Source organism: Chiloscyllium plagiosum, unplaced genomic scaffold (genome assembly GCF_037043375.1).
Source record: "Chiloscyllium plagiosum isolate Xiang-an unplaced genomic scaffold, Cpla_swu_hap1 HiC_scaffold_10, whole genome shotgun sequence".
In the NCBI taxonomy this organism is placed as follows: domain Eukaryota; kingdom Metazoa; phylum Chordata; class Chondrichthyes; order Orectolobiformes; family Hemiscylliidae; genus Chiloscyllium; species Chiloscyllium plagiosum.
This window is the reverse complement of record NW_028270148.1, coordinates 23,839,319-23,865,210: the sequence shown is the minus strand read 5'-3', so window position 1 is coordinate 23,865,210 and position 25,892 is coordinate 23,839,319. Positions and strand designations below refer to the sequence as shown.

Here is a 25,892-nt window from a genome sequence, read left to right as displayed (position 1 = left end):
AAGGTAGTCACTTCCCTTTGGCCCTTTGTAAGGGAATAGAAAAGCTTGATGGGTTTTTCTGCATCCGGTGAGAGACGGTTGAAAAACTCACTCACAGGAACCATTAAAGGGCAGTTCGTGGACCTGGACCCATAGGCCGCAAGTGCCCGCTTTTTCTTGTGTTCCTCGTTCCCAGGCAGTGACACTCCTGTTGATTTTCATTGTTCCAAGAAAAGATAATTTATAAAGGATGTGCCCTCAATCAATGCCTCAGAGTATGGTCCTGAAAATAGGTGGATTTGAATCGAACAGACGCCATTTTTTGTAAATGATTCAGGCACCATGCCACTCTGTATTGTATTGGCTGGGTACCTGAACACCTTGGGTGGCAATATGTCTGGAAACAGTTTGGAATATTTCCCAGAATGCAGCCGGAATACTTACAGCAATTTCTCATTTTAATTTTGACTGTGAAAGTTAATTAGAACAGTACACTTTGATAGAAACCGTCTGGGCAGCAACGTGGGTGTATTTTTACAGTGTGTTGGCAGATGCAGCGTAATGCCACATTAAGCTGGACTGGTGATACTATCAGTCGCAACCATTGACATATCTTCTTTCTAAAACTGACAATGCTTCCCATACCGCCTTCAGCTGAATGGGTCTGAATTGCATCTGCTGCAGACTACACTAATTATTACTAAATGTTCAGAGCTGGTGGATGAGTCAGTACCAGTAGGTAATGTTGGAATTCTAAAAAAAATTGCTTTTATGACATTGTCTCTTCTCTCTTGACGAAACCTCCCCAGAAAACTGCACTAATGAGCTTGTACTGAGCTTACCACTCATCAAATATCAGGGTTCAACAGGGAATTGCTTTGACGGCCAAAGGGTACATTTCAGGAAAAGCTTGTCTTCAATTTCCTTTTCTTAATTGTCTAACATTTCACACAACTGCAGGGACTGACTGCTTCCTGCATTTAGCATGAGGCCAACCACTAAACTGCAGCAGAGGTAACAAAGCATTCTTTTCCTTCATAACTTGTCAAGTGATCACTTTCTGCTGTTATAACTGTGGGAGTTTTGATTTTTTTTGTCTCGTGTAAAAAGTCAACCATAGACTGAGAGCCTGTTGACTTCAATACTACTTTCATGACATGAACACTGTGTTCATTGAGTGTATTGCTGTAATTAGCTGAAAGGATTAATTCCTGCATTGAATCATCCGTTTGTGCAGTGGATTGTAAGAAAGAATAAGAGATGGTCACTTCATTGAATGATTCCTTTACACTTGGGACAGTTCCACTAGTGGAGATGACGATGATCTCCATTATGATGGCAACACCAGAGGAACAGCCTGATGCTCTCCCATAATCATTATTGGATCATTGTTGGTCCCACTGTTAATGCAGTGGTCAATAATTTCCATCCATGCTTGAAACCTTTTTATTTTTCCACCTAATCAGTTTATTATAGTTAATTTGCTACTTTCATGACCATTAGGCTTGATGTTTTTTGGTATGTATCAGTGTGAAAGAGTCAATTAGTCAATGCAACCTTTACGTTATGTTTAGACCTGAAATCCATTTGGTCGGACTAGTGGCTGTTTTCTGCAGTTTTATTTGAATGGAGGACACAGTAAACAATTGAGGTGAGTTTTATACAAAGAACATTGGCTTAGAAATTGGGTGGTGAATTGTAAGACCTGGGAGTCTCCAGCTATTAGCGATTTGGTAAAAGACAGCTATGCTGTTGCATGATAGTAGGTGGCATGTACTCTCCAGATACAAGAGGACATTACATTTCTGCATTAGTGATCTGAATTGTACAGAATAAATGGGTATTGTGAGGACTCAAGTCTATATTAATTAAATAATGTTGTAGCTTTCCTATCTGCTGGATGATGAGATTCTCAGCTTTTTTCCTTCCTGCAAAACTCTTGATCCAACAGCACTCACTTCTCAACCAGTTCCTTTCTTAATAGAAGTTGGGAAATATTTATTTCCTGAGTTAATTCCCGTCTTCACAAATGATGCCCATGAGGAATGCACTATCGTACATGATGTGCTTTCATGTGGGCCGCCATTAAGTGGATTTAAAATGGTCAAAGTGACAGCAGATTGTTAGTGGTTTCTTTATTACTACTTCACTTCTGAGGAGAATCTGAAAGCAACAAGACTTGCAGTGTGGACCTGAATTGTTGGAAAAACAAAGACGTTCCACTGTAAGTAACTTCTCAGGCTGCACTTTTACTTAATAACAGGTCAGTCAAGATGAGAATATGCAAAACAGTAATTTTTTTGCAATACTTAATCTACCTGGATTAAGCAAGTTGGGACGGTTTAACATTACGGGTATTTTTCTGTGTACACAGTCAGAGAGTTTGCAACAACAGCCAGACTGTACATCCATTGTACCAGTTTCAATGTTCGTTCCTATTTTAGTGCTATCCTAGCCTATTCCTTTGCCCTTTCTTAAGACCTACTTATATTCTGTTTCCAAAATTTACTGCAACATCTCCCTGAATGGTCATTCTGTGTTCTAATAATCTTCTGCTTGAGGAAACTATTTGTAACTTTCCCTTTCATTCATCTAATGCTAACCCTGATTCTTTGCCATTGACTGATTTTGTCTTTCACAAATGTTTGTGACAACTTTTGGAATACTGTGTTCAATTTTGGTCTTCCTGCTGTAGGGACAGGGAGTATAGTAACATCACATAAACACACCCTTGGCAGAGGGCAAATTCAGAAAACAGTATTGTCTCACTTGAAACTCCAGTAGCCCAGGAGGAAAAACATGCAGGGAAATCTCTGAGAGATGCTATAGTAGCCAGGAGAGATTCACTGCCTTCCAACCCTGCTGAGACCTCAAAACAACTGCTGAATGCTAAAACTAAAAATCCTGGTTCTGTGGGTGGGAACTTGACCACACCCACTCAGGCTGCTTCTATTGTTCCACCTTTCAAAAAACCCCCCAAAAAACATACAGTTTACTCTAGTGGCTCTGGGAGACTGCTTGGTACCTCTGCAGTCCTCACTTTCTACTGCTGGGTACCTCTGCCTGAAAACCTCTCTTTAAAAAAAAATCCAAAGTATTGTCACAGCTTCTTATGGTTCTGAAACCATTCTGTGAGTAGGAAGCCCCTTTGTACGATGATGTGCATAAAGCCCCTCTTCCTATACAATTGTAATGGTCTGTTGAGCAATGCATATGTTGTGCTTGGCCCTTCACTAAAACCTAGTGATGCAACAGAAGGGGTCCACCTGACGAATCAGTGGGTGGGCCCTCTGACTGTTCAAGCCCATTCTTGTGGATATACATTGCTGTGGGTTTGCTCAGTTGTCTGGCATTGGGGTGAATTATTTTCTGGAAGACTAACCGTCGGGCCAGGGAGTGGGGGCGGACCCTGCTGTGATGGACGATGGGACCCTGGGGTGGCAGAGTCCAATTAAGGACCTTCCCTGCTCCCCTAGAGCTTCCTGTCCAATCAGAGGGCTGCCAGCTCAATAAGCATGGCCAATAACAACAGCTGGTCTTGTGGCTGCTTTGCCAAATGAGAGGTTGAGGTACCTGCCAAGGTGAATTTAGAAATTCGGGGGGGAGGCACGTGGGAGTGAGGAGGAGAGGATATTGGTAATGAGGTGTGTGGAGGGTGCCACTGGGCTGTTATCCCAATGATGTTGTCTTGTCTCGCCTCTCCATGGGTCATGAACGACTCATCAAGGAACACCCCCAGTCTCAGGGAGGGATGGAAGGTTCACCTGGCTGGTCACCTTGCCTGATGTCAATGCTACCTGACACATGAGATGCCAGGGGGGACTGAGAAATGGGCAATTGCCTCAGGCAGTCACCAGACCACTACAGTGGGTGGATGTTACCCCCAGCACCCCCTCAGCTGGTAACATTCCCTTATATGTTTCAAGAACCCCCCACCAGCCTGGTCCAATGGCAGGTAACATTCAGCTCTGTGTTCTGAAATACACAAGGAGTGGAGTTTGAATTGGGTAGGATTTTCCCATCTGCCATCAGAGGTACTGAAGTCAGTTATTATCCCCCCCCACAGTGTCGAAGCAGGCCATTCGGCCCATTGAGTCTATACCACCATCCAAGGAGCATCGCACCCAGATCCCCACCCCCACAATCCCTGCATTTCCCATGACCAATCCACCTGACTTGTCCATCTTCTGTGGAAGGAAACTGGAGCACCCAGAGGAAACCCATGCAGCAGCAGGGAGAACGTGCAAACTCCTCACAGATAGTTGCCTGAGGCTGGCATCGAGCCTGAGTCCCTGATGCTGTGGGGCAGCGGAGCTAACCACTGAGCCATTGTGCTAGAGTTGATCAGATTTCTGGGTGGGTCTTATAAAGAGTATGTTTTTCTCTGAAGTCAATTTTCACACCACCCAACTGTCCATAACGTGGCACCAGGGTGGTTGGTAAACCTCAGAACTACTTGGTAGGCAGGTTCAGGCGAGGTCTTTCTTTCCAACGTTGCTGAGCCCAACACTGAACCTCAGTGAGGTCGGGGAGCTGGCTTCTGTGCTCTGTCTGCACTTCAAGTCACTTTCCACTGCTCGAGGTATCACCAGCTGCTGCCAACTGCCTGCCTCCAGCCCACATTGGCTGACTCATAATCCATCCTGCAGTTCAGCTGCAGACTCCCAGACGGTGGGAATGGAACCTGACACTTCCTGTCTGCCGCCTGATTTGTGTTCACCCACACAAAGTAAAGTAGGATAATCTTTGCCTGCTTGTTTACTTAATGGGAGCAAAGAGATTCCAAACCATCAAATCCAGTGCCAGTGTGAGACATGAGAATTCACTACTACTTCAAATGCCCCGACTCCTATGTTTCTTGCATGAGGCCTCATGTGCAGCTCTCCATATTTTCAGCTCATGTGAGATTGGCAGTTTTTACGTCTGTACCAAGAACATTTGGAAGCTGCACTGAGTGGGCTTGGCCCAGAACTGTAGGTAGGAGCAGGTCAGGCCTGGAGCTGAGAATTGTGACACACACACACACACACACACACACACACACACACACACACACACACATCATCCTAAGTAAGCCCATTGGAAACTTCATTTCCGATCTCAGAGTGGACAGTGCCTCCTGGGTCACCTATCCTGACGACAGGTCACCAAGCCGAAATACTAACTCTGCCTGTCGGTGCCACTGAGCACTTCCCCAGCAATGACAGCATCTGTTTATCTAATGAATTATGTTTGTTTATTTATTTATTGTCACGTGAATTTTGTTAGGAAATACAGTGAAAAGTGTTGTATAGTGTTGTCACTCTCCGGCGCCACTTTAAACACAGAAAAATAAATCAAAACATAAAGGAAGAAGAATAAAGAGAGAGTGTTCAACTTTATAGTCCTTTTTGTTAAGTGCTCTATCATGGGCCATGGGCCTGGTGAGCAGTCATGGTGCTGTCCATTGCTGGAATAAGAGATGTCACTCTTTGGCACCATTTTCCCTCCACCAATGCCCTCACCATCATGAGGCCACACTGGGCCTCTCTAATGCAGGCGCCACCAAATGCCACCAAATGCCACCAGGTACCGCACCACTCCTCCACCCCCCTGAGTCCAGTCCAGGCCCACCTCGTCGATGTGACCGCTGCTGGGCCCAAACTTGCCGCCGTCTCTGTGAGTCAGCCACACGCTGAAAGTGGACAGAGCAGATGAGCCCTGGGCTCAGGAACCCTACTGCACCGCCACCTTACTGGAACAGGTTTGCTTTTAACGACTAAAGCAGGTATTGACTCTGGTCTCTGCAGCAACCCCAGTTCATTAGTGTAGCTTCCATTTGGAGAACTGCCCCTGATTCTCCAGAGGACATCCTGCCTGTAAGTAAGATCCTGATTTTCACCGGAATAGATTTGCTCCCTTAGCTGAAACTCTGTTTTAATACTTTCCCAAGGAAATTTTTTTTATGTCAAGACCTGTGGAATCTATTTTTACGGCTGCCAAGATGCTTTCACCTTGTCAAACGAAGCTGGGATCTATTTGAGGAGGAGAAAGGCAATATTTCCATGTATACTTGCAGCAATTCAGTGACAGGGTAATATAGCGAGTGCTTCTGTGTCAAGAATGTTACCATGACAACATAATTGCTACATACTTGCAAGGAACAGTTATAGGCTATCTGTCTTTTCACACAAGAGCTGCTTGATCCCTTTCATCTTTCTCCCAAAATGTTACTTAGCAATCAAACCGTAATAGAGGTAATGTGAACTTTTCACTATTGTACAATACAATTTATCTACGGATGTTGAAGAGTGATTTTTTTTTAAAAAAGAGATCAAAAGCAGCTCAGATGCCAGTATTACTTGAGTTTTGGTAAGATGAGGACAAACTCAATCCTTCCAGTTATGCATTTTAAATGGGCTTTTCTTTTGTAATTAGACCCCCCACCCCAACTCATGAAACAACAACTTATATTTCCGCAGTACCTTTTAATGTAATGAAAAGTCCGGAGGCACTTTAGGGTAATGGTATAAAACACACCATGACACGGAGCCACCTATAGAGCTATTATGTTGGAGATGATGTGAATTTGCTTCCACCTGTACGTTTTACCTGATGCAGTGATGCTTATATTATCCTCCATAATATAAAAAGCTGGGCTTGGATATTGTGGCAATTAAGAATCCAACAAACATTTATTACAACTGTGATGTGCAAACATTACATTCCTTGGGAACATTTGGGCTAATATTAAGTTACAATAGAGTGTCATACTTCAGATGGTCCCAGCTAAGCTGGAGTCTGAGACCCTTCTGCCCTCGGGTTACATGCTGTGATAGTGTTAATGTTGTGAGCATGTCTTTTAAAGGCATACTGGTGTAGGCTGATTGCCAGACCTGATACCTGTGTATGACAGAATGCTTAGTCGAAGATGTTAATTTTAGGAGGGTCTTAAAGAAGAAAGGCAAAAGAGAGAGGTGTAGAGGGGGATTTCCAAAGCTTAGGGGCCTTAGCAACTGAAGATGTGGCCATCAATGGTAGAATAATTATGAATAGAAAAGTACAAGAGGCCAAAATTCGAGGAAGTGGAATTGTGGGGCTGGGAAAACAATAGAGATAACAAGTGGCAAGGCCATGGGTGAATTTGAATACCATGATGAGAATATAAACCAATGCTTTCTTGCTTAGTGTCCTGTGTAGGTCAGTGAGCACAGTGATAATAGGAGAATGGGATCTGGTGCTCATTCTGACTGGGTCAGCAGATATTTGGATCATTTCAACTTTCTAGATGGTAAAATGTGGGATATCAGCTGTGGCGGAGTTGGAGTAGTTGAGTCGAGAGGTGGCGAAGCCATAACTCAGGGTTTCGGTAGCAGATGGCCTGGGGCAGCGGTGAAGCTGAGTTAGAGGTGGAAAAAGACAGATTTTAGAGATGGTGAAAAGATGAGGTTCTGTTAGGTTCAAATGTGCATGGGACTTGTTACAGCACTTTCAAAGCCAAAAAATTGTTTATATTCTTAATATTCTTTCACAGTTTGTGGCCTATCTCTAATTGCCATTGAGCAGAGGGGCTTACAGGACTGTTTGAAAGGGTAGCCAAGAGTTAGCCATATTGCTGTCTGTCGAGAGTCACATGTAGGCCAGACCTGGTAGAGACAGCAAATTTCCTTCCCGAAGGCACATGGATTTTAGTGAAGCAGATGGGTTTTTAACAGCAATATGCTACTGTTACTGGGGCTATCTTTCAACATCAAGTTAATTAATTCAATCTTATCATCAATTAAATTGTAAATTCCAACAACGATGGTGCAAATAGGTCTGGACCAAACGTTTGGTATGTCTTCATTCTTCTCTTAATATTGCAGTACATAAGACAGAAACCAGTCAATGTCATCACTATAAGCATTGGCTTCCTGATTTCTGTTGTCCAACTAGTGTTGCTGCGTTGTGTACAGTTTCTCTTGGTCAACCTTTCCCTGTGAATTCTATTTCTATAGTTGCTTCAGTCTTGTTAAGTCAGGCATTCTCTGAAAGGCATAAGCCCCTTCTCTCTCCCAGTCTGTTGTAAAGTCAGTAGTGGCATCTGGACCCTCTGAAGCACACTTTGATTTATAACCATGGGTCAAACCATCTGTTGCTCAGCTTCTTTAGGATGGCTATATTAAACCCACTCTGGTCCTGAACCAAATAGGAGTACAATTCTAAGGAAGGGCCACACAGCCCATAACGTTAACTCTGATCTCTCTCCGCAGATGGTGGCAGATCTGCTGAACTTTTCCAGCAGTTTTTGTTTAGCTGGTTATGTGCAAGTTACCTTTTTTTTTTAACATTCTGGCGTCTTACATCTTAGCCCCTTTGTGGGGCAATTCTGGTTTATGTGTAGCTCCCAGTTCGACCCCTCCAACCTCACATGAAGTAATCCAGACTTCATGGGCATTTGACTGGGTCTGTACAATTTGATCAGTCCCTACCTGAAGGAAAGGAATATGTTGAGATTATTTGCTGATAGCTTTATATTTTTAACTACGTTTTCACCCGATAGTAAATTTCTGAGAGATTATGATGATCTGATTGAAATGATCTCAGTTAGTTATCTCCCAAAAGAGAGTTATTTTAGTTATTGATATAAAGAAGTAGACAATTTAAATTTTAAAGATCGCACAAATCTATTAAAATAATAATCAGTGTAACATAAAAAGCATAAGTTGTAATATGAGAGAAATTCAGCACAAAGAAAAGATAGCTAGTTATTATTTCAGCAGGGAATCTGAAGAGAGAACTTAACCTTCAAGTGTTTCAAAGATCACAGTTTAGAAAGGAAACGACAAGTATTAAAGCAATCTTATTGCCGAATTATTAAGTTCAAAATACATTAACTCTATGGAGTAATTTTGGGGGGTTGTAAAGTTAATTTTAAATAGGTAACATTTCTATTATTCATAAGCAGCCAGCCCTTTTTGATTTTCTAAAATTTGTGAAAGTTTGCCTTATGGGTTTGTTCAATTCTTTCAAATGTTCTTTTGAACCTGTTTCTGGAAAACTGAATTTTCGGTAACTATCTTAGTTCATCTTCGCTTAGTCAAAAAACAGCTTCAATCCAAGATAACAAGGCTTAGGGTCTAATATTTAAAAGGTGAAAGGGCTGCAGATGCTAGAAATCAGGGACACAAACAGAAATTGCTGGAAAAGCTCAGCAGGTGTGGCAGCGTCTGTGGAGAGGAATCAGAGTGAACGTTTCGGGTCTGGTGACCCTTCCTCAGAACACCTCAGTTCATAGTTGAATATCTCATCTGAAAGCTGTACCTCTGACAGTGCAACACTTCATCAGTGCATCACTGGGATATTACCTTTGATCGTTGTGTTCAACTTTGGAGTAGGATTCTCTTCTGACTTAAAGTCAAGAGTGATATCAAATAAGCGCCAATCATAGATTCTGAAGAAGGGTCACTGGACCCAAAATGTTAACTCTTGATTTCTCTACACAGATGCTGCCACGCCTGCTGAATTTTTCCAACAATTTCTGTTTGGCATCTAATATTCTGCAGTCTGGTTGTGGTTTTAATTAACTTTGTATGTCAGTGTACTAGTGTCCGGAAGAGATCTGTAAAATATCTTTTATTTGTAGCTGTGGATAGTTTCTTATCAAGGAAGTCACAGTGTTGTGCAGGAAGTATTGTGTTTATAAGCTAGGTCTGACTCTTTCTAAAAATGTCCTATTGTGGGTTTTACAAAAGGATAACCTTTAGCCTCCATTAATATGCTATCTTTTGACACTTATTCCTTTGCAGCCTGACAACAGAAATGAGGTATCAAAGGTACTTCTTCAGCTTTGGGATGTCCTGAGATTGTGAAAGTTGCTATATAAATGCAAGTCTTCTTTCCTGTATGACAGACCAGGGTCGACTTCTGAAACAGGAAGCAAGTAGTGCCCCAAAGAGCACTCTATTCAAGGAGCCCTCAGTACATTGGGTTGGTTTTATGGACTATGAGGTTGGTGCATTCAGCCAGTAAACCAGTGCAAGCTGTCAATGGGATGAGCGAGTACTCTATCGATGTGTTGGACAATGGAGGATGTTGGCCAGCAGTCTGTCCCACAAACCCCAAGCAGTTACAACAATCAGGGTGTCTGCCAACTTTTCCTTTGGAAAGACAAGTTTCACAAGTTGTTGCCATTGTACTATGTTCAGCTTGTTCTCTGTTACAGGCTGAATCTAGTTTAACGATAGTAACTTTCCCACTCACACTTTGGGTCTCCCTCAGGCAAAATGGTGGACGCACATAACACTTTTGTGCTGAGTGTATGGAATCCTCAGCACACTGCTGGACAAAATGAAGATGAACAAAATACCCTTCTCACTGTTCTGGTTCAGGGAATGGAGCAGAAACTGCTGGAGGATAGACGTGGGAAAGGAGGGATGGGCTAGCTGTGGGGAAGAACTGGAGAAGGGCAAAGAAATAAAGACTGTTTTTGGGACTGAAATTCCTCAGAGGATTTTGCAGAGGGAGATGGTCCTTTTTTGAGAAAAGGTCATAAGAACATAAGGAATAGGAGCAGGAGTAGGCCATCTGGCCCTTTGAACTTGGTCGGGCATTCAATGTGATTGTGGCTGATCTTTTTGTAGACTCAGCTCCACTTACTCACCCACTCACCATTCCTTTACTCTTCAAAAATCTATGTATCATTGCCTTAAAAACATTCAACAAGGTAGCCTTGACTGCTTCCCTGGGAAGGGAATTCCATAGATTCACAACCCTTTAGGTGAAGAAGTTCGTCCCGAACTCAGTCTTACATCTGCTCCCCCTTACTTTGAGGCTGTGACCTCTAGTTCTAGTTTCACCCGCCAGTGGAAACAACCCACCTGCTTCTGTCTTATCTATTCCCTTCATAATTTTATATGTTTCTATAAGACCCCCCCTCATTCTTTTAAATTACAGTAAGTATGGACCCAGTACACTCAATCTGTCCTCATAAACCAACCTCCTCAACTCTGGAATCAATCTAATTAACCCTCCTGTCCAACTCCTTTAGTGTCAACCCATCCTTTGTCAGGTAAGGAGATCAAAACTGTGCACAGAACTCTAGGTGTAGCCTCACCAACACCCTATACAGCTGTAGCTAAGCAGACCCTCTTAATTGTGGTGTAAGGGAGAGGAAGATCAGACGCACTATTCTGTCAGGGAGCAATGGGATGAGGGAGGTCAGGGTTGAGGGAATGGGTGGGTTTCTGTTTCTGCTGGGATGTTGAAAGATAGCCCCATTAGGGCGTAATGAGTTAACTGTAATCTACTGAATATTGTAACTGAAAGTCCAGTTATATTGTTAAAAATTTTCAAATAACATCGGTTAACAGGTTCAAGAGAATAGTTTCAATGTTTTAGTCCAAACCTAAAATTGAAAGTTACAAACTGCTTAGTCCTTCAATCAGAATTTATATTACCATTGAGATTCTTCATTAAATTAACAATCAAGAATCAATCCAATATGTTCCTTGTACACTTTTTAAAAATCTGCAGTTTTGTACAGTTCAGGGCGAAGGCCGTTTAGTCGGCAATGCTCCACGGATTGTTCAGTCTGAGATGTGGTTGTAATGACTGTTCCAGCACACTTTATGTTTCAGACTGGAAAAATGTTCTGATAACATCGGAAAGAGTGGGGCACTGGGGAAGTGTGCTCTGTGTAAAACACTTTGAAAATGTTATTCCAGCCACTGATAGATCTGATGTGAGGCAATAGGAGCAGATCAGAAACTTATGCCAATTTCAAACTTGTAACGTTGACCTCGTATTAGTGGCATAACTAGTTGTTAATGTCAGGTGTGGAGAACATCTAATGTTCTATGCCTTCTTTTGGTCCTGTCAAATAGGGGAACCACATCCAGCATTTATCCCATGACAGGTCTGTCATTATAGCATTATATAAGTTTGTTCCCCAAGGTAAGAAATTAGGTTTTCAGTGGTGAAGGGAAGGAGAATTTGACCTGCTCTGTAATTTAGCAAATAGCAATGGAGGATCTTTGGGTATAAATGAGACCCTATGGAGAACATCTGTGTTTTATTTTGTGAGAAATAAATGCACTGGGTCGAAACCCTACTGTACAATATTGTAATGATTGCTGTTTATTAGTTTGAAATGGTGCTGTGCAACATTGGTGAAAAATGTTAACACACTAATTCCCAATTATTGCAGGGTGCGGGCAGAGTTTAAACCAGTCCTTGGGGAAGAGCTTAGAGATAGGAGTGGATTGTAGTATCAAAAGGAAAGACTGGGCTGGAGTGCCCTTTACCCTCCTGACTCTCTGTAATCCCCAGTAAAGGCTGGCAGGGCAGAAGCCTGTGGTTCACAGATGTCTCCCCAACAATAAGGGCCTGCTCCCCTTTGGAATGACTGCCTAGACCCACAACAGCAAATCCTTCCCCCTCCTCCCCCCCAACCCTGAAAGTTCTGAGGCCTCCTGCACTTGACTGCTCTTGACCAGCTCCCATCCCAAAAATGGACCCTGCTGAGGTTTATTATTCTGGGTGTGGATGGCCAGGCCAGTATTATTGGAGGCAATGAGCCACCTTTGCCACCGTTGTGGTGAAGGTACACCCGCAGGGCTGTAATGGAGGATGTTCTAGGATTTTTGACTCAGCGACAGTGAAGAACTGGTGATATCGTCCCAAGTCAGAATGGTGCATGTGTCAGAGGGGATCCTGCAGAAAGCGATGTGTCTGCTGCCTTTGAGTGACATTGCTGGAACTGAAGAAGTGCTGGCTTTCTGAATGGATGGCAGCACTTGAAGGTGGAATATTCCTCCTTAAAGATATGGATGTTTGGATGTCAGGCAGCTAGCTGCCAGATGACCATGAAATGCGCCTGGCTTCCTGGAAATGGCTGCAATGGGCTCAAGCCTGGCTTCCTGAGCCATCACTGCTATCACTATGTTCAATGCCTTGATTACCTCCTGACTGATCAACATTTAATAATCACCAATAGTCCCAAGCTTCTCACTGCAGATTCTACAAAAGAAAACCCTGGTCCACCCATTGCATGTCAATTTACACAAGGACATTGGATATTTGCTCCACCAAGTTTATAGATACAGCTTGTGGAGATCCAAGATGGCGGCGACTCAGCAAGTCTGAGTCTATTGTGCTCCTCCCAAGACCTAGGCAAAGTGGGCCACCCTCCCCCACCACACTCACCAAATCAACTAAAAATAGTTTTTATTCAATGTAATTAGTGGTTTAGTTCTAAGTTTATACAATTCAGTCTCCTGTGAAAATGACTAGGGGGAAAAGAGCCTGCAGCTCTCAGCAGGCAGGAGCCCCTCCCCCACCCTCCCCAGCTGCAGCACAGGTGTCCACAGCCGCCCCGGGGGACTTACCTACGGTAGCGAGCCTCGTGGAAATAATCTCCAAACTCGACGCGAAGATCGATGCTTTCATAGAAGAGACCCGAAGTCGGTGGAATTCATTCTCGGCCGCGCTACAAAAGCACGGCTGAGACAGCGAAGAAATTGAATGCCGAGTCAGAGGGGCGGAGCTAAAGGCCGCGACCTCCGAGGCCATTGCAGAATCGGCCGTGGATCGGGTCCGGACTCTTGAGCAGCAAGTCCGGACCTTAGAGAACCACAATGACGACCTCGAGAATCAAGGTCGTCGATAAAATATTCGTTTGCTGGGCCTTCCCGAACGGGAAGGAGAAGGCCAGCTTACAAGGTTCCTTGAACAGTGGCTTGCATAGTTATTGAATCTGAAGGCTGGATCAGGCCAGGTAAGGGTAGAATGGGCCTACCAGGTTGCAATACACGGGCCCGGCTCGAACCAGCGCCCCCGCCTGGTCCTGTTCCGGCTGCAGAGCTATAAGGTGAGGCAGATGCTTTCGGAAGCCTCCAGAAATCTTGGGAAAGATCCACAAGCCATGACTCATAAAGGATCCAAGATTATGTTATCTCAGGACTTTTCCCCAGCTTTGGTTTGAAAGAGGAAGGCGTTTGATGAAGCAAAGAAGCGTTTAAGGGATTTAAACATTCAATGCTCCTTGCGCTACCCAGCTATACTACACTTTAGCCATGAAGGGTCCGTGTTTAACTTTGGGTCCCTGGAGAAGGCCAAGAAATTTTTGGACTCTTTTAGACAAACTATAAGAGTTAATTGATGTTGTTTTGCCCTACCCCCACCCCGGTCTACCCCCCCCTTTTTTTCCTTTCATTATCTTACTGTTTAATATTATCTCCGGGGGGTGGGAAGAAGGGCTTATTTATTCATCCTTTACTTAGCGATTTCCTTTCCCCCTTTTTGTTAAATATATATATATATAGGCCAGGGGGTCTAGCTAATGTAGATGGGGGGAAGGTGGCTACCTAGTCTTATTTTATCTTTGTCCTTGGGAGCGGGGTTGTTTTCCCGTTATTTTGTATTAATATATTTAATTATTATTTGCTGAGACTGTAATTTTTATAGTCATATATGTTCATATATGGTATTAACATTACCAAATATATCCAGGTGTTGGTGTGGGTCGGGGGGGGGGGGGAATAGGGTACTCACTGTAAGTTCTAGTTCAGTGGTATACTTGAATTTTCTTTATCCTATTGTGGGGTGCCTGGGTCAAGGGTGGGGCACTGGTTGGGAGAGGTTATGATGGGTTTTTGGAAAGGAAGTGATTCCCCCTGGGAATAAGGGGGAAGATCTCCATTTAAATATGTTTTATACTTTTTTTTACTATTTAGAAATGGGTTTTTTTATTATATCGATCTGAATGTACTAAAGAGCTTTTATTTTTGTGAATTTTCTATGCTCTATGCTCGGGATGTTTTGGATAAATACGGGTTTTGTGGTGATCTGATGTTAACACATTCCGAGCAGGTATATACTGCTCAATTTATGTGTTATCCATTGGATTTTTTTTTCTCTCTTGAATAATGTAAGAATTTTAATGATACACTCTGGTTAGTTGTAAGTTAGATGAGTAGTTAGTTGAGTTTTGTCCTTTTTTTCTCTTGGTATTTCTGTTTTCTTGTTTGACAGATTTTGGTTATCATTTATTTAAGATTTAACTGTATATCAATGTTTATACTTGGGTTTTTTTTAGTTTTCTTTCGTAAACTTGTGGAAAAAAAAATAGGATACAGCTTGTATTTTTCAAGGTGAAATGAATTCATCTCCTGTAGCTTAGGTTGCAAAAGATTACTGGACCATACCTTCTCGATGTTTAGCACCTTCTGAGATCCTCAGAATAAGATTAGCTTCTCAACTGAAGGTTCTGGATTGTTAGATTAGAAATGAAATGGCCAGGGTATGGTTAGAAATTTGAAATGAGCTACAAATCTAAAGACTGTATATTTTGCTTTCTGAACAAAATGTTTGTAGTTATGGTACTTCAGTGACTTCTTCGTGAGAAATAAATGATCTTCATAATAGTAAAAGAGCTTCAGTGTTCCTTCATGACTGAAGATGTTAGAACTATGCTCGACATGTTTCATCCTTTACCATTCCAAGGCCTTTAAATTCCACCATTGTTTGTTGAATCAAAAATTGGCCTGTTTCTTTTTTGAATTCTTCAAGTCACTAAGACAAGAGTGTTACCTAACCACAATAACCACATTCCTCTATTCATCTGGTTCTCTGAATGTGGTTCTTCTTCCACTAGAATATTGAGTTCCTTTGTTCTTTTGACGACTTGAGTTACAGCCTCTTAATTTCTTCACCAAGAGTTAAACTCTTCAATATTTCTTTACTCCTCCATGATCTGAATGCTGCAATGTCTTTCCTTGAAACCTTTAAGGTACCTGCTTTTGAGTATGAAGATTGACTTTGGCTGGAAACCCAGATAAACTGGGGACAACAGATCTTCATTCAGCTGCTGTGAATCTCGGCTGCAGTTTCAGTGCAAGATCAGGCAAACTCTGGGGGAGGACTAGTCTGATATGTTTTTTGACGCCTCGACGGTTCATTCATAGTATGAAGATTCGATACCCCAGGACAGAATGCTAGATTATTGCATTGTTTGTCGCTCTCCAAATATTTCTACTCAAATGACACTGTTTCCACTGACCTCTGCTTTCGGCTTCCCTTTATTTTCCATCAGAAACTTGATCTTGGCATTTAATTATTCAACTTAGAAATCCATAATGGTAATATTACTTAACAGCAGAGTGACAATGAAAGCATAATTCAGATCCAAGATGGCGGCAGAGTAGGTAACCTCAGCCCAAGCTTAGCATCTGGGTCTGTTTCATTTCATTTTTTTTCCGTTTTTTTTTTCTCTTTTTTGTGTTCTTTTTCCTCCTTCTCCATGATGTCCTGAACACCCGGCCTCAGTGTGGACTCAGACTCCCAAACTTGGGCTCCCGGCCTCAGTGTGGACTCGGACTCCAGGCCTCAGTGTGGACTCGGACTCCAGGCTGCGGCATGGACTCGGACTCCAGGCCCCAACATGGATCGGACTCCCAGCCCCAGCATGAACTCGGACTCCCGACCCCAACATGAACTCGGACTCCCGACCCCAACATGAACTCGGACTCCCGGCCCCAACATGAACTCGGACTCCCGGCCCCAACATGAACTCGGACTCCCAGCCCCAGCATGAACTCGGACTCCCGACCCCAACATGAACTCGGACTCCCGACCCCAACATGGACTCGGACTCCCGGCCCCGGCATGGACTCGGACTCCCGGCCCCGGCATGGACTCGGACCCCCGGCCCTGACATGGACTCGGACCCCCGACCCCGACATGGACTCGGACCCCCGGCCCTGACATGGACTGGGACCCCCGACCCCGACATGGACTCGGACCCCCGGCCCCGACATGGACTCGGACCCCTGGCCCTGACATGGACTCGGACCCCCGACCCCGACATGGACTCGGACCCCCGGCCCCGACATGGACTCGGACCCCCGACCCCGACATGGACTCGGACCCCCGGCCCCGACATGGACTCGGACCCCTGGCCCTGACATGGACTCGGACCCCTGGCCCTGACATGGACTCGGACCCCCGGCCCCGACATGGACTCGGACCCCTGGCCCCGAAATGGACTCGGACTCCCGGCTCCGAAATGGACTCGGACCCCCGGCCCCGAAATGGACTCGGACCCCCGGCCCCGACATGGACTCGGACCCCCGGCCCCGACATGGACTCGGACGCCCGGCCCCGACATGGACTCGGACCCCCGGCCCCGACATGGACTCGAATGCCCGGCCCCGACATGGACTCGAATGCCCGGCCCCGGCCATGGACTCGGACCCCCGGCCCTGACATGGACTCGGACCCCCGGCCCCGACATGGACTCGAATGCCCGGCCCCGGCCATGGACTCGGACCCCCGGCCCCGGCATGGACTCGGACCCCCGGTCTCGGCATGTACTTGGACCCCAGGTCCCGGCATGGACTCGGACCCCCGGCCCCGACATGGACTCGGACCCCCGGCCCCGACATGGACTCGGACCCCCGGCCCCGACATGGACTCGGATGCCCGGCCCCGGCCATGGACTCGGACCCCCGGCCCCGGCATGGACTTGGACCCCCGGTCCCGGCATGGACTTGGACCCCTGGTCCCGGCATGGACTCGAAGCCCCGGCCCCGACATGGACTCGGACCCTCGGCCCTGACATGGACTCGGACCCCCGGCTCTGACAAGGACTCGGACCCCCGGCCCTGACATGGACTCGGACCCCCGGCCCCGACATGGACTCGGACCCCCGGTCTCGGCATGGACTTGGACCCCAGGTCCCGGCATGGACTCGGACCCCCGGCCCCGACATGGACTCGGACCCCCGGCCCCGACATGGACTCGGACCCCCGGCACCGACATGGACTCGGATGCCCGGCCCCGGCCATGGACTCGGACCCCCGGCCCCGGCATGGACTTGGACCCCCGGTCCCGGCATGGACTTGGACCCCTGGTCCCGGCATGGACTCGGACCCCCGGCCCCGACATGGACTCGGACCCCCGGCCCCGACATGGACTCGGACACCCGGCCCCGACATGGACTCCCGGCCCCGGCATGGACCCGGACTCCTGGCCCCGACATGGACCCGGACCCCCGGCCCCGACATGGACTCGGACTCCCGGCCCCGGCATGGACCCGGACTCCCGGCCCCGGCATGGACCCGGACTCCCGGGCCCGACATGGACTCGGACCCTCGGTCCCGACATGGACTCGGATGCCCGGCCCCGGCATGGACTCGGACCCCCGGCCCCGGCATGGACTCGGACCCCTGGTCCCGGCATGGACTCGGACCCCTGGTCCCGGCATGGACTCGGACCCCCGGCCCCGGCATGGACTCGGACCCCCGGCCCCGACATGGACTCGGACCCCTCGCCCCGGCATGGACTCGGACCCCTGGCCCCGGCATGGACTCGGACCCCTGGCCCCGGCATAGACTCGGACCCCCGGCCCCGACATGGACTCGGACCCCTGGCCCCGGCATGGACTCGGACCCCCGGCCCCGGCATGGACTCGGACCCCCGGCCCCGACATGGACTCGGACTCCCAAACCTAAGCTCCCAGCCTCAGTGTGGACTCAAGACTCCCGGCCCCGGCATGGATTTGGACTCCCGGCCCCAGCATGGACCCGGACTCCCTGCCCCGGCATGGATTCGGACTCCTGGCCCCGGCATGGACTCGGACCCCCGGCTCCGACATGGACTCCCGGCCCCGGCATGGACTCGGACTCCCGGCCCCGGCATGGACTCGGGACTCCCGGCCCCGGCATGGACCCGGACTCCCGGCCTCAGCATGGACCCGGACTCCCGGCTCCGACATGGACTCCCGGCCCCGGCATGGACTCGGACTCCCGGCCCCGGCGTGGACTCGGGACTCCCGGCCCCGGCATGGACTCGGACACCCGGCCTCAGCATGGACCCGTACTCCCGGCTCCGACATGGACTCCCGGCCCCGGCATGGACCCGGACTCCCGGCCCCGTCATGGACTCGGACTCCCGGCCCCGGCATGGACTCCCGGCCCCGGCATGGACCCGGACTCCCGGCCCCGGCATCGACCCGGACTCCTGGCCCCGGCATGGACCCGGACTCCCGGCTCCGAAATGGACTCCCGGCCCCGGCATGGACTCGGATTCCCGGCCCCGGCATGGACCCGGACACCCGGCCCCGACATGGACTCGGACTCCCGGCCTCAGCGTGGACCCGGACCCCCGGCCTCAGCGTGGACCCGGATTCCCGGCCCCGGCATGGACTCGGACTCCCGGCCCCGGCATGGACTCAGACTCCCGGCCCCGGCATGGACCCGGACTCCCGGCCCCGGCATGGACTCGGACTCCCGGCCCCGGCATGGACCCGGACACCCGGCCCCGGCATGGACTCGGACTCCCGGCCTCAGCGTGGACCCGGATTCCTGGCCCCGGCATGGACTCGGACTCCCGGCCTCAGTGTGGACCCGGACTCCCGGCCCCGGCATGGACTCGGATCCCGGCCCCGGCATGGACTCGGACTCCCAAACTTGGACTCCTGGTCTCAGTGTGGTCTAGGACTCCTGGACTTGGACTCCCAGCCTCAGCATGAATTCAGACTCCTGGCCTCGCACAGACCTAAATTCTCAGCCTCAGCACAGACTTGATGTAGTGATCTCTTGGTCCAGCCTGGCAGTCTGTCAGCAGCCTGTAATGGTAGCCTCTCAGTAAGCCCGGAATGGCGGTCCACCAGTGGGCCTGGAATGATTGGTCTCCCAGTGGGTCCGGAATGATTGGTCTCCCAGTGGGCTCGGAATGGCGGTCTCTCAGTGGGCCCGGAATGGCGGTCTCCCAGTGGGCCTGGAATGGCGGACCATCATTGGGCCTGGAATGGTGGCCTCTCACCGGGCCTGGAATGGTGGCCTACGAGTGGCCCCGGAATGATGGTCCATCATCGGCCCTGGAATGACGGTCTCTCAGCGGGCCCAGAATGATGGTCTCTCAGCAGCCTGGCGAGGACATCCAGCCTCACGATGAGACCTTGAGCTGAAGCCTGGCACAGCTTGGGGTTTGGGTGCGACTGAGGTCAGGCTGCAGACTGGGGTTAGGGTGCAGACTGGGGTCGAGGGGAAAACTGGGGTGTGGGTGCACACTGGGGTCGAGCAGCAGACTGGGGTGTGGGTGCTGACTGGGTTGTGGGGGCAGGCTGGAGTCAAGGTGCAGACTGGGGTGTGGGGGCAGGCTGGGGATGAGGTACAGACTGGTGTGTGGGTGCAGGCTGGGGTGTGGGTGCAGACTGGGGTGTGGGTGCAGGCTGGAGTGTGGGTGCAGACTGGATGTGGGTGCAGACTGGGGATGAGATGCAGGCTGGGGTGTGGGTGCAGGCTGGAGTCTGTGTGCTGTTTGGGATCTAGGTGCTTGTGTGGACAGGTATGGAAGGACTGTCATTCTGAACTTTCTATTCCATTCTGCTTTGAAGTTATTACAATGATCTGTAATGCCTGATTTTTGTTTCTCTATTTTTCAATGTTTTTGTCCTTAGGACTCTGTACCTAGGTACCTTGTACCTAAGATGGCACTGGAAGTTTTCATTGTACTCGTTTGAGTACATGTGACAAGAAATTATCTTCTATATAGGATAACCCTTGGATGATTTTCACTCATAGCCACTATGTGTAGCAGCGCTCAGTTTTGAGCATTTGCTGTGCTGTCTAATTAGTTAGCAACATCTTCTGAGTCACTCACATTGAACAGTTGATCTGAAGCAGTGGGAGAGCAGTCCCACGCACATCCATATTAAAATGGTTGTCTGGCAAGCAGTAGCTTATTTAATGCAGATGACTCTAGTGCACGAGAAAGACTGTTACTTGCTGCGTGTTCAGGAAGGGATTGTATCTGTTTATGATGCGAAACAGTAATGTTCTCCGTTATTTGAGGTGTTTATTGTCCTAGTGTTCCTGCTATTTTATTGAATTTTTTTAATGTCATGGTATCTATTTCTCACCGCCACCTGCCACCCCCCCTCCCCTCAGCCATCACCATCAATGTTTTGATAATGCACAGATATAGGTAACCAATAATTGTGAATGATCTGTTTTTGTTCAATTTCAGCTTTCCCCATTCGAGGGAATGGACAATTGGTGGAGTGTCCCGTGGGTTACAAGCAGATTAATGCAACACATTGTCAGGGTAAGTACATTAAGAGCTCTTCATTCAAAAGATTTCACAGCCATGCCTTTATGTAAGCAGTGACTGCCATTTCAAAGGCTCACTTCACTGGAGCCTGTTGTTTTCAACAGTGAAAATACCTCAGAGACAGGAGAACAAGTCTGTCTTTAGATGATTTCTCTCACGTCTGTCACACTGCTGCTGCTGTTGAGAAACTGAGAGGTTCACTCGACATCAGGCGACGTTCCCGTGAAATAATGATTCCACACGTCAAACCCAAAACCCGGGGGTGAATTTAGATTTTTAAACCTCAGTCTGTTAGCAGTTGACTTCATCTTTAGCTAAAATGCACACAGACGTTCTCCCTCTCTTTCATAAAGTACACCTTATGTGTAACTATGCAACCTCGCATCTGAAAAAATGTATTTTGTCAGGACATATTTCTCCCCCTATAAAACATTTAACCGATGGGCAAGAAATTTCAGCAGTCAAATTAAATATGTCATATTTTCGAGGAGTTGAACTTTAATGAAGGGAGGCATGAACTCAGGAGCGATGTGAAACAGAATAGGAAAAGGACTCAGTAAAATAAAATGCTGTAAGCATATATAGGAAAGGGCGTGTATTAATTATTTAATACGTAGGCCATAATATGCTTCTATAATTTGTATTCAAGTAACTTAAATCCCCAGTGATTGCAAATCCAATCAAGCGGTTCTTCAGAGACAATAGCTTCCATGATGTCTTTCATGTAAAAAAGTAGCTTAGTGATAGTTGGGGAAAGAGGTTCTAAGCTACAGGTGCCAGAGGTGGAAGAGATGGTCAGACCCCATTTAGAATACTGGCAAAAATGTCATCTTTGTTGGGGTGGTAATGATTGACAGCTTGTTCGACAGCTCACTCAGTGGTCTTCTGCATCGAGTGGGTTGTAATGTGGGTCACTGATTTGCTGCTATCTGTCTCGTATCTCTGGCCAAGTTGAGGTTATGCCTATTGTGTGTAGACAGGCTTATATGTGCTAGTTTAGAAAGGGACGTTGAGGTCAGGTGAGTGTGCAGACTATACAATTAATAAGGACAGAAAACCCCACCATGAGAGACCTGGCTAAAAATACTAAATCAAAAGATAGTAAGAGTATCTATGAATATTTTTTTAAAAAGAGTTTACAAAGGGAGCACTCATCCAGTAGAAAATGGGGAATGAATAAAGGAAAACAATAGATGATCGATGAACTGGATAGATATTTTGCATCAGTCTTCATCGGAGATGTATCACCATAAGTGACATCCCAGAATAGTTATAATTCCAGAATTGGAAAGAAGGGAGAAATTGCAGGAAATTACAACCACCAGGGAAGCAGTGCCGAGCAAATTTGGGAGTCCCAAAGAAGGGTTAATACCCGAAACATTGACTTACCCACCTCTGGATGCTGCCTGGCTTGCTGGGTTCTTCCAGCCTCCTGCCTGTCTACCTTGGATTCCAGCATCTGTAGTTTTTTTGACTCATACTGAGCAAATTGTTGAGCTGGGGGCTGAGTGTTGAGTCTGAAAAGAAATGGGTCATGAGATTCAGGGAAGATTCCACCAAATTAGAGAATAGTGAGTGTACCCCATTATTCGGAAAGGAATGGAGATGGGGAAGCAGAGAAACTACAGGCCAGTTAGCTTAGCATCTGTCACAGGGAAAAATGTTAGTCGTTTTTATTAAAGATCTTATAGCAGTGTACTTAGCAAAGTTCAAGATGATTGGTAGAATCAAAATGGTTGTGTGAAAGGGAATAGTAGATAGTGAGGATTGCAGATGCTGGAGAAGTCAGAACAGATAAAGTGTGGTGCTAGAAAAAGCACAGGAGGTCAGGCAGCATCTGAGGAGCAGGTGAGTTGGGCAGGACCCTTCATCAGGACTGGAGAGGGGAAGGTGGCTGAGAAATAAATAGGAAGAGAGGGAGGTGGGGCTGGGGGAAAGGTAGTTGGGACAGCGATAGATGGATGCAGGCAGGAGGAGATTGTGATAGGTCGGTTGGGAGGGTGCAGCGGATTGGTGGGAAGGAAGATCGACAGGTAGGTCAGGTCAAGAGGGCAGAACTGAGTCAGAAGGTTGGATCTGGGATGAGTTGGGGGATGGGTGGAGAGATTTGGAAACAAGTAAAATCAAAGTTGAGGTTGTATGGTTGTAGACTCCCGAGGCAGAAGATGAGGTACTCTTCCTCCAGTTTGTGGAGGCAGTGGAGGAGGGTCAGAGTGGACATGGCATGGGGGGGGGGGGGGCGGCATGGGAGGGGGAGTTGAAATGGATGGCTACAGGAAAGTGGGGTTGGTTGGTGCGTGCGGACCAGAGATGTTCCCTGATCCATTCCGCGAGTTTGCGCTCAGTCTCTCTGATGTAGAGGAGACGGATGCAGTAAATGAGGTTTGAGGACACGCGAATAAATCTCTGCCGGATTTGGAATGATCCTTTGGGGCCTTGGATGGAGGTGAAAGGGGAGGTGTGGGATCAGGTTTTGCACCTCTTAGTGGCAGGGGAATTCACCAGTTTCTAAATCTCCCATCCACCCACCCATCCCAGATCCAACTCTCGGACCCAGCTCTGCCCTCTTGACCTGACTTACCTGTCCATCTTCCTTCCCACCAATCCGCTGCACCCTCCCAACCGACCTATCACAATCTCCTCCTACCTTCGCCCACCTAGTGCCATCCCTCCTGCCTTCCCCCCGGCCCCATCCCCTCTCCCCTATTTCTTTCTCAGCTGCCTTCCCCTCCCTAGCCCTGATGAAACGTTAAGCCTGAAATGTCGATTCTCCTGCTCCTTGGATGCTGCCTGGTCTGCTGTGCTTTTCCAGCGCCCCACTTTATTGACTCTGTGTGATCGGGAAATCAAGTGGAAGCAAATTATTGGAGTTCTTTGGGGAAGTGAATGTGCTGTGAATGAAGGGGAGGGAGCGATTGTCCTGTGGTTAGATTTTCAGAAAGCACTTCATAAGGTGCCACATCAAAAGTTATTGCATAAAATAAAAGCTCACCATGCTAAAAGGCTTGGCTAGCTATCAGGAAGCTGAGAGTAGGCATAAATGGATCACCAAAGGAACAGGAGAATCGACATTTCGGGCTTAAGCCCTTGGAATGGGATTCCTGAAGAAGGGCTTATGCCCGAAACGTCGATTCTCCTGTTCCTTTGATGCTACCTGACCTGCTGCGCTTTTCCAGCAACACATTTTTAAGCTCTGATCTCCAGCATCTGCAGTCCTCACTTTCTCCTCATAAATGGATCACCATCTAGTTTAGAGTGGTACTGGAAAAACACAGCAGGTCAGGCAGCATCCGAGGAGCAGGAAAATGCGATTGGAATGCAACTCAGCCTTTAAGAGTGTAAAAGGTATCCCTTCAGACCCTGGCCACGAAGACAAAGTACAGGGCCATTGTAACCAGCGGTACACTCTCAGTGAGTTGTCTTCAGCTGGCATTGCAGAATCGGGCAGAAAGGCTCAGTGATTGAAACACCTCAGCAACATTCTGTAAATCGGTCTGCACAGCAGAACTTAGAGCTGTCTCTTTTAAAAAAAAATCCATCTGCTGGTTGTCTGAGAGTAAATCTCAGCACTGTGCACCGACTGGAAAGTTCACAGACTGGCTGTGCCCTGGTTCAGCTCAGTCTGCAAGCATGATCTTTTAATTAAAAAGGCTTAAACTGACTAATAACTAGACCGTGGACAATTAGGTATTTCCTCAAAGTAAGGTCTCATTGCAGTTTTCTGATTTCTGTGCTCCCTGCAAACACAAAACCTAGCTGTGTTCATATGAGAAGCAGGGACTTGCCTCTTGGTTTTATCGTCCTTTCCAAGTGAGATTATGCATCTTGTCTAATCCAGGAATGGTTGCATTGTTGTTGTATCGATTCGCAGCTGATGCACTGAGCCAGTGCATCTGGAAAGTTTGGAACATTGAAAGTCGCAGCGACCGTAACATTCATTTCATTACATGCCTCACGGTCAGGAATTGGAGCCCCAGCACCTGAGTAACGTTTACAGGGAGCAACAGTCACCCCCAGCAGTAAACACGAGGGGTCACTTGTGAGACAAGGGTAAATTTGAAACGTTTAACCCAAAGCACAGTACTTAATGCTTGCGGATCCTGCACTTACCTGGCTAGATGCCACACTGGGAAGGACAGGGAGATCTGGTTTCAGTAATCTTTCACACATGTAGAAGATGCTCATGAATTTCAATGGGCATTCATTCTTCAACAGCCTTTTTAGGCTTGGGATATAATAACAGTGTGGAAAGAGGCATTTAGGTTTCTCAGCTGACTCTCTGAAAGTGCTACAATTTAGTTCCATTACCCTGCTTTTATATTATATCACGTTGCTGCGTGATAATACTGGTCCAGGTTTTGAGTGACATTGTTGGATTAGCCTGTACAAAGACTCCAGCTATGTATATATTCCAATCGGCAACAGACCCATTGTCAGTCGCAGTGCTGGGACCAGAGTGTCTGCTGCTGCTTCTGTCGTCATTAATAATGTAAAGAAAGCTGGGGAGCTGACTTGTACCCCAGGTTGTAATGGACTCTTGCACTGGAAACCACAAGGGCTGAGAGCAGGCCTGTTGACCCTGCTGTGCTGTTCAGTATGATCGTGGCTGATATTGGGTTTCAACTCTACTTTCCTGATGTTCCCAACTCCCCAAGAGATCAAATGTCTGTCGACCCCAGTCTTAAATATATAGAACGATGGAGCACCCACCACACTAAATGATCACAAGCTTTTGACTGAAAGAATCTCTGCTTATCTCATTCCTAAATGATCATTCCCTTGTCCTGAGACTGTTCGACAGCCACCGGCAACAATCCCTCAATATCTACCATTTCTCAGTT

The 25,892-nt window shown here is 47.4% G+C and overlaps 1 protein-coding gene across 5 annotated transcripts in view; it reads left to right on the top strand.

The window, feature by feature from the left end:
* ltbp1 (latent transforming growth factor beta binding protein 1) overlaps nt 1-25,892 on the top strand; it is a 425,536-nt gene that overhangs the window by 138,133 nt on the left and 261,511 nt on the right. For all 5 annotated transcript variants that reach the window (XM_043695510.2, XM_043695509.2, XM_043695511.2 and 2 more), the window contains exon 9: nt 20,968-21,045. In XM_043695510.2, coding sequence (XP_043551445.2) covers nt 20,968-21,045 — 78 coding nt within the window. The remainder of the gene's footprint in view (nt 1-20,967; nt 21,046-25,892) is intronic.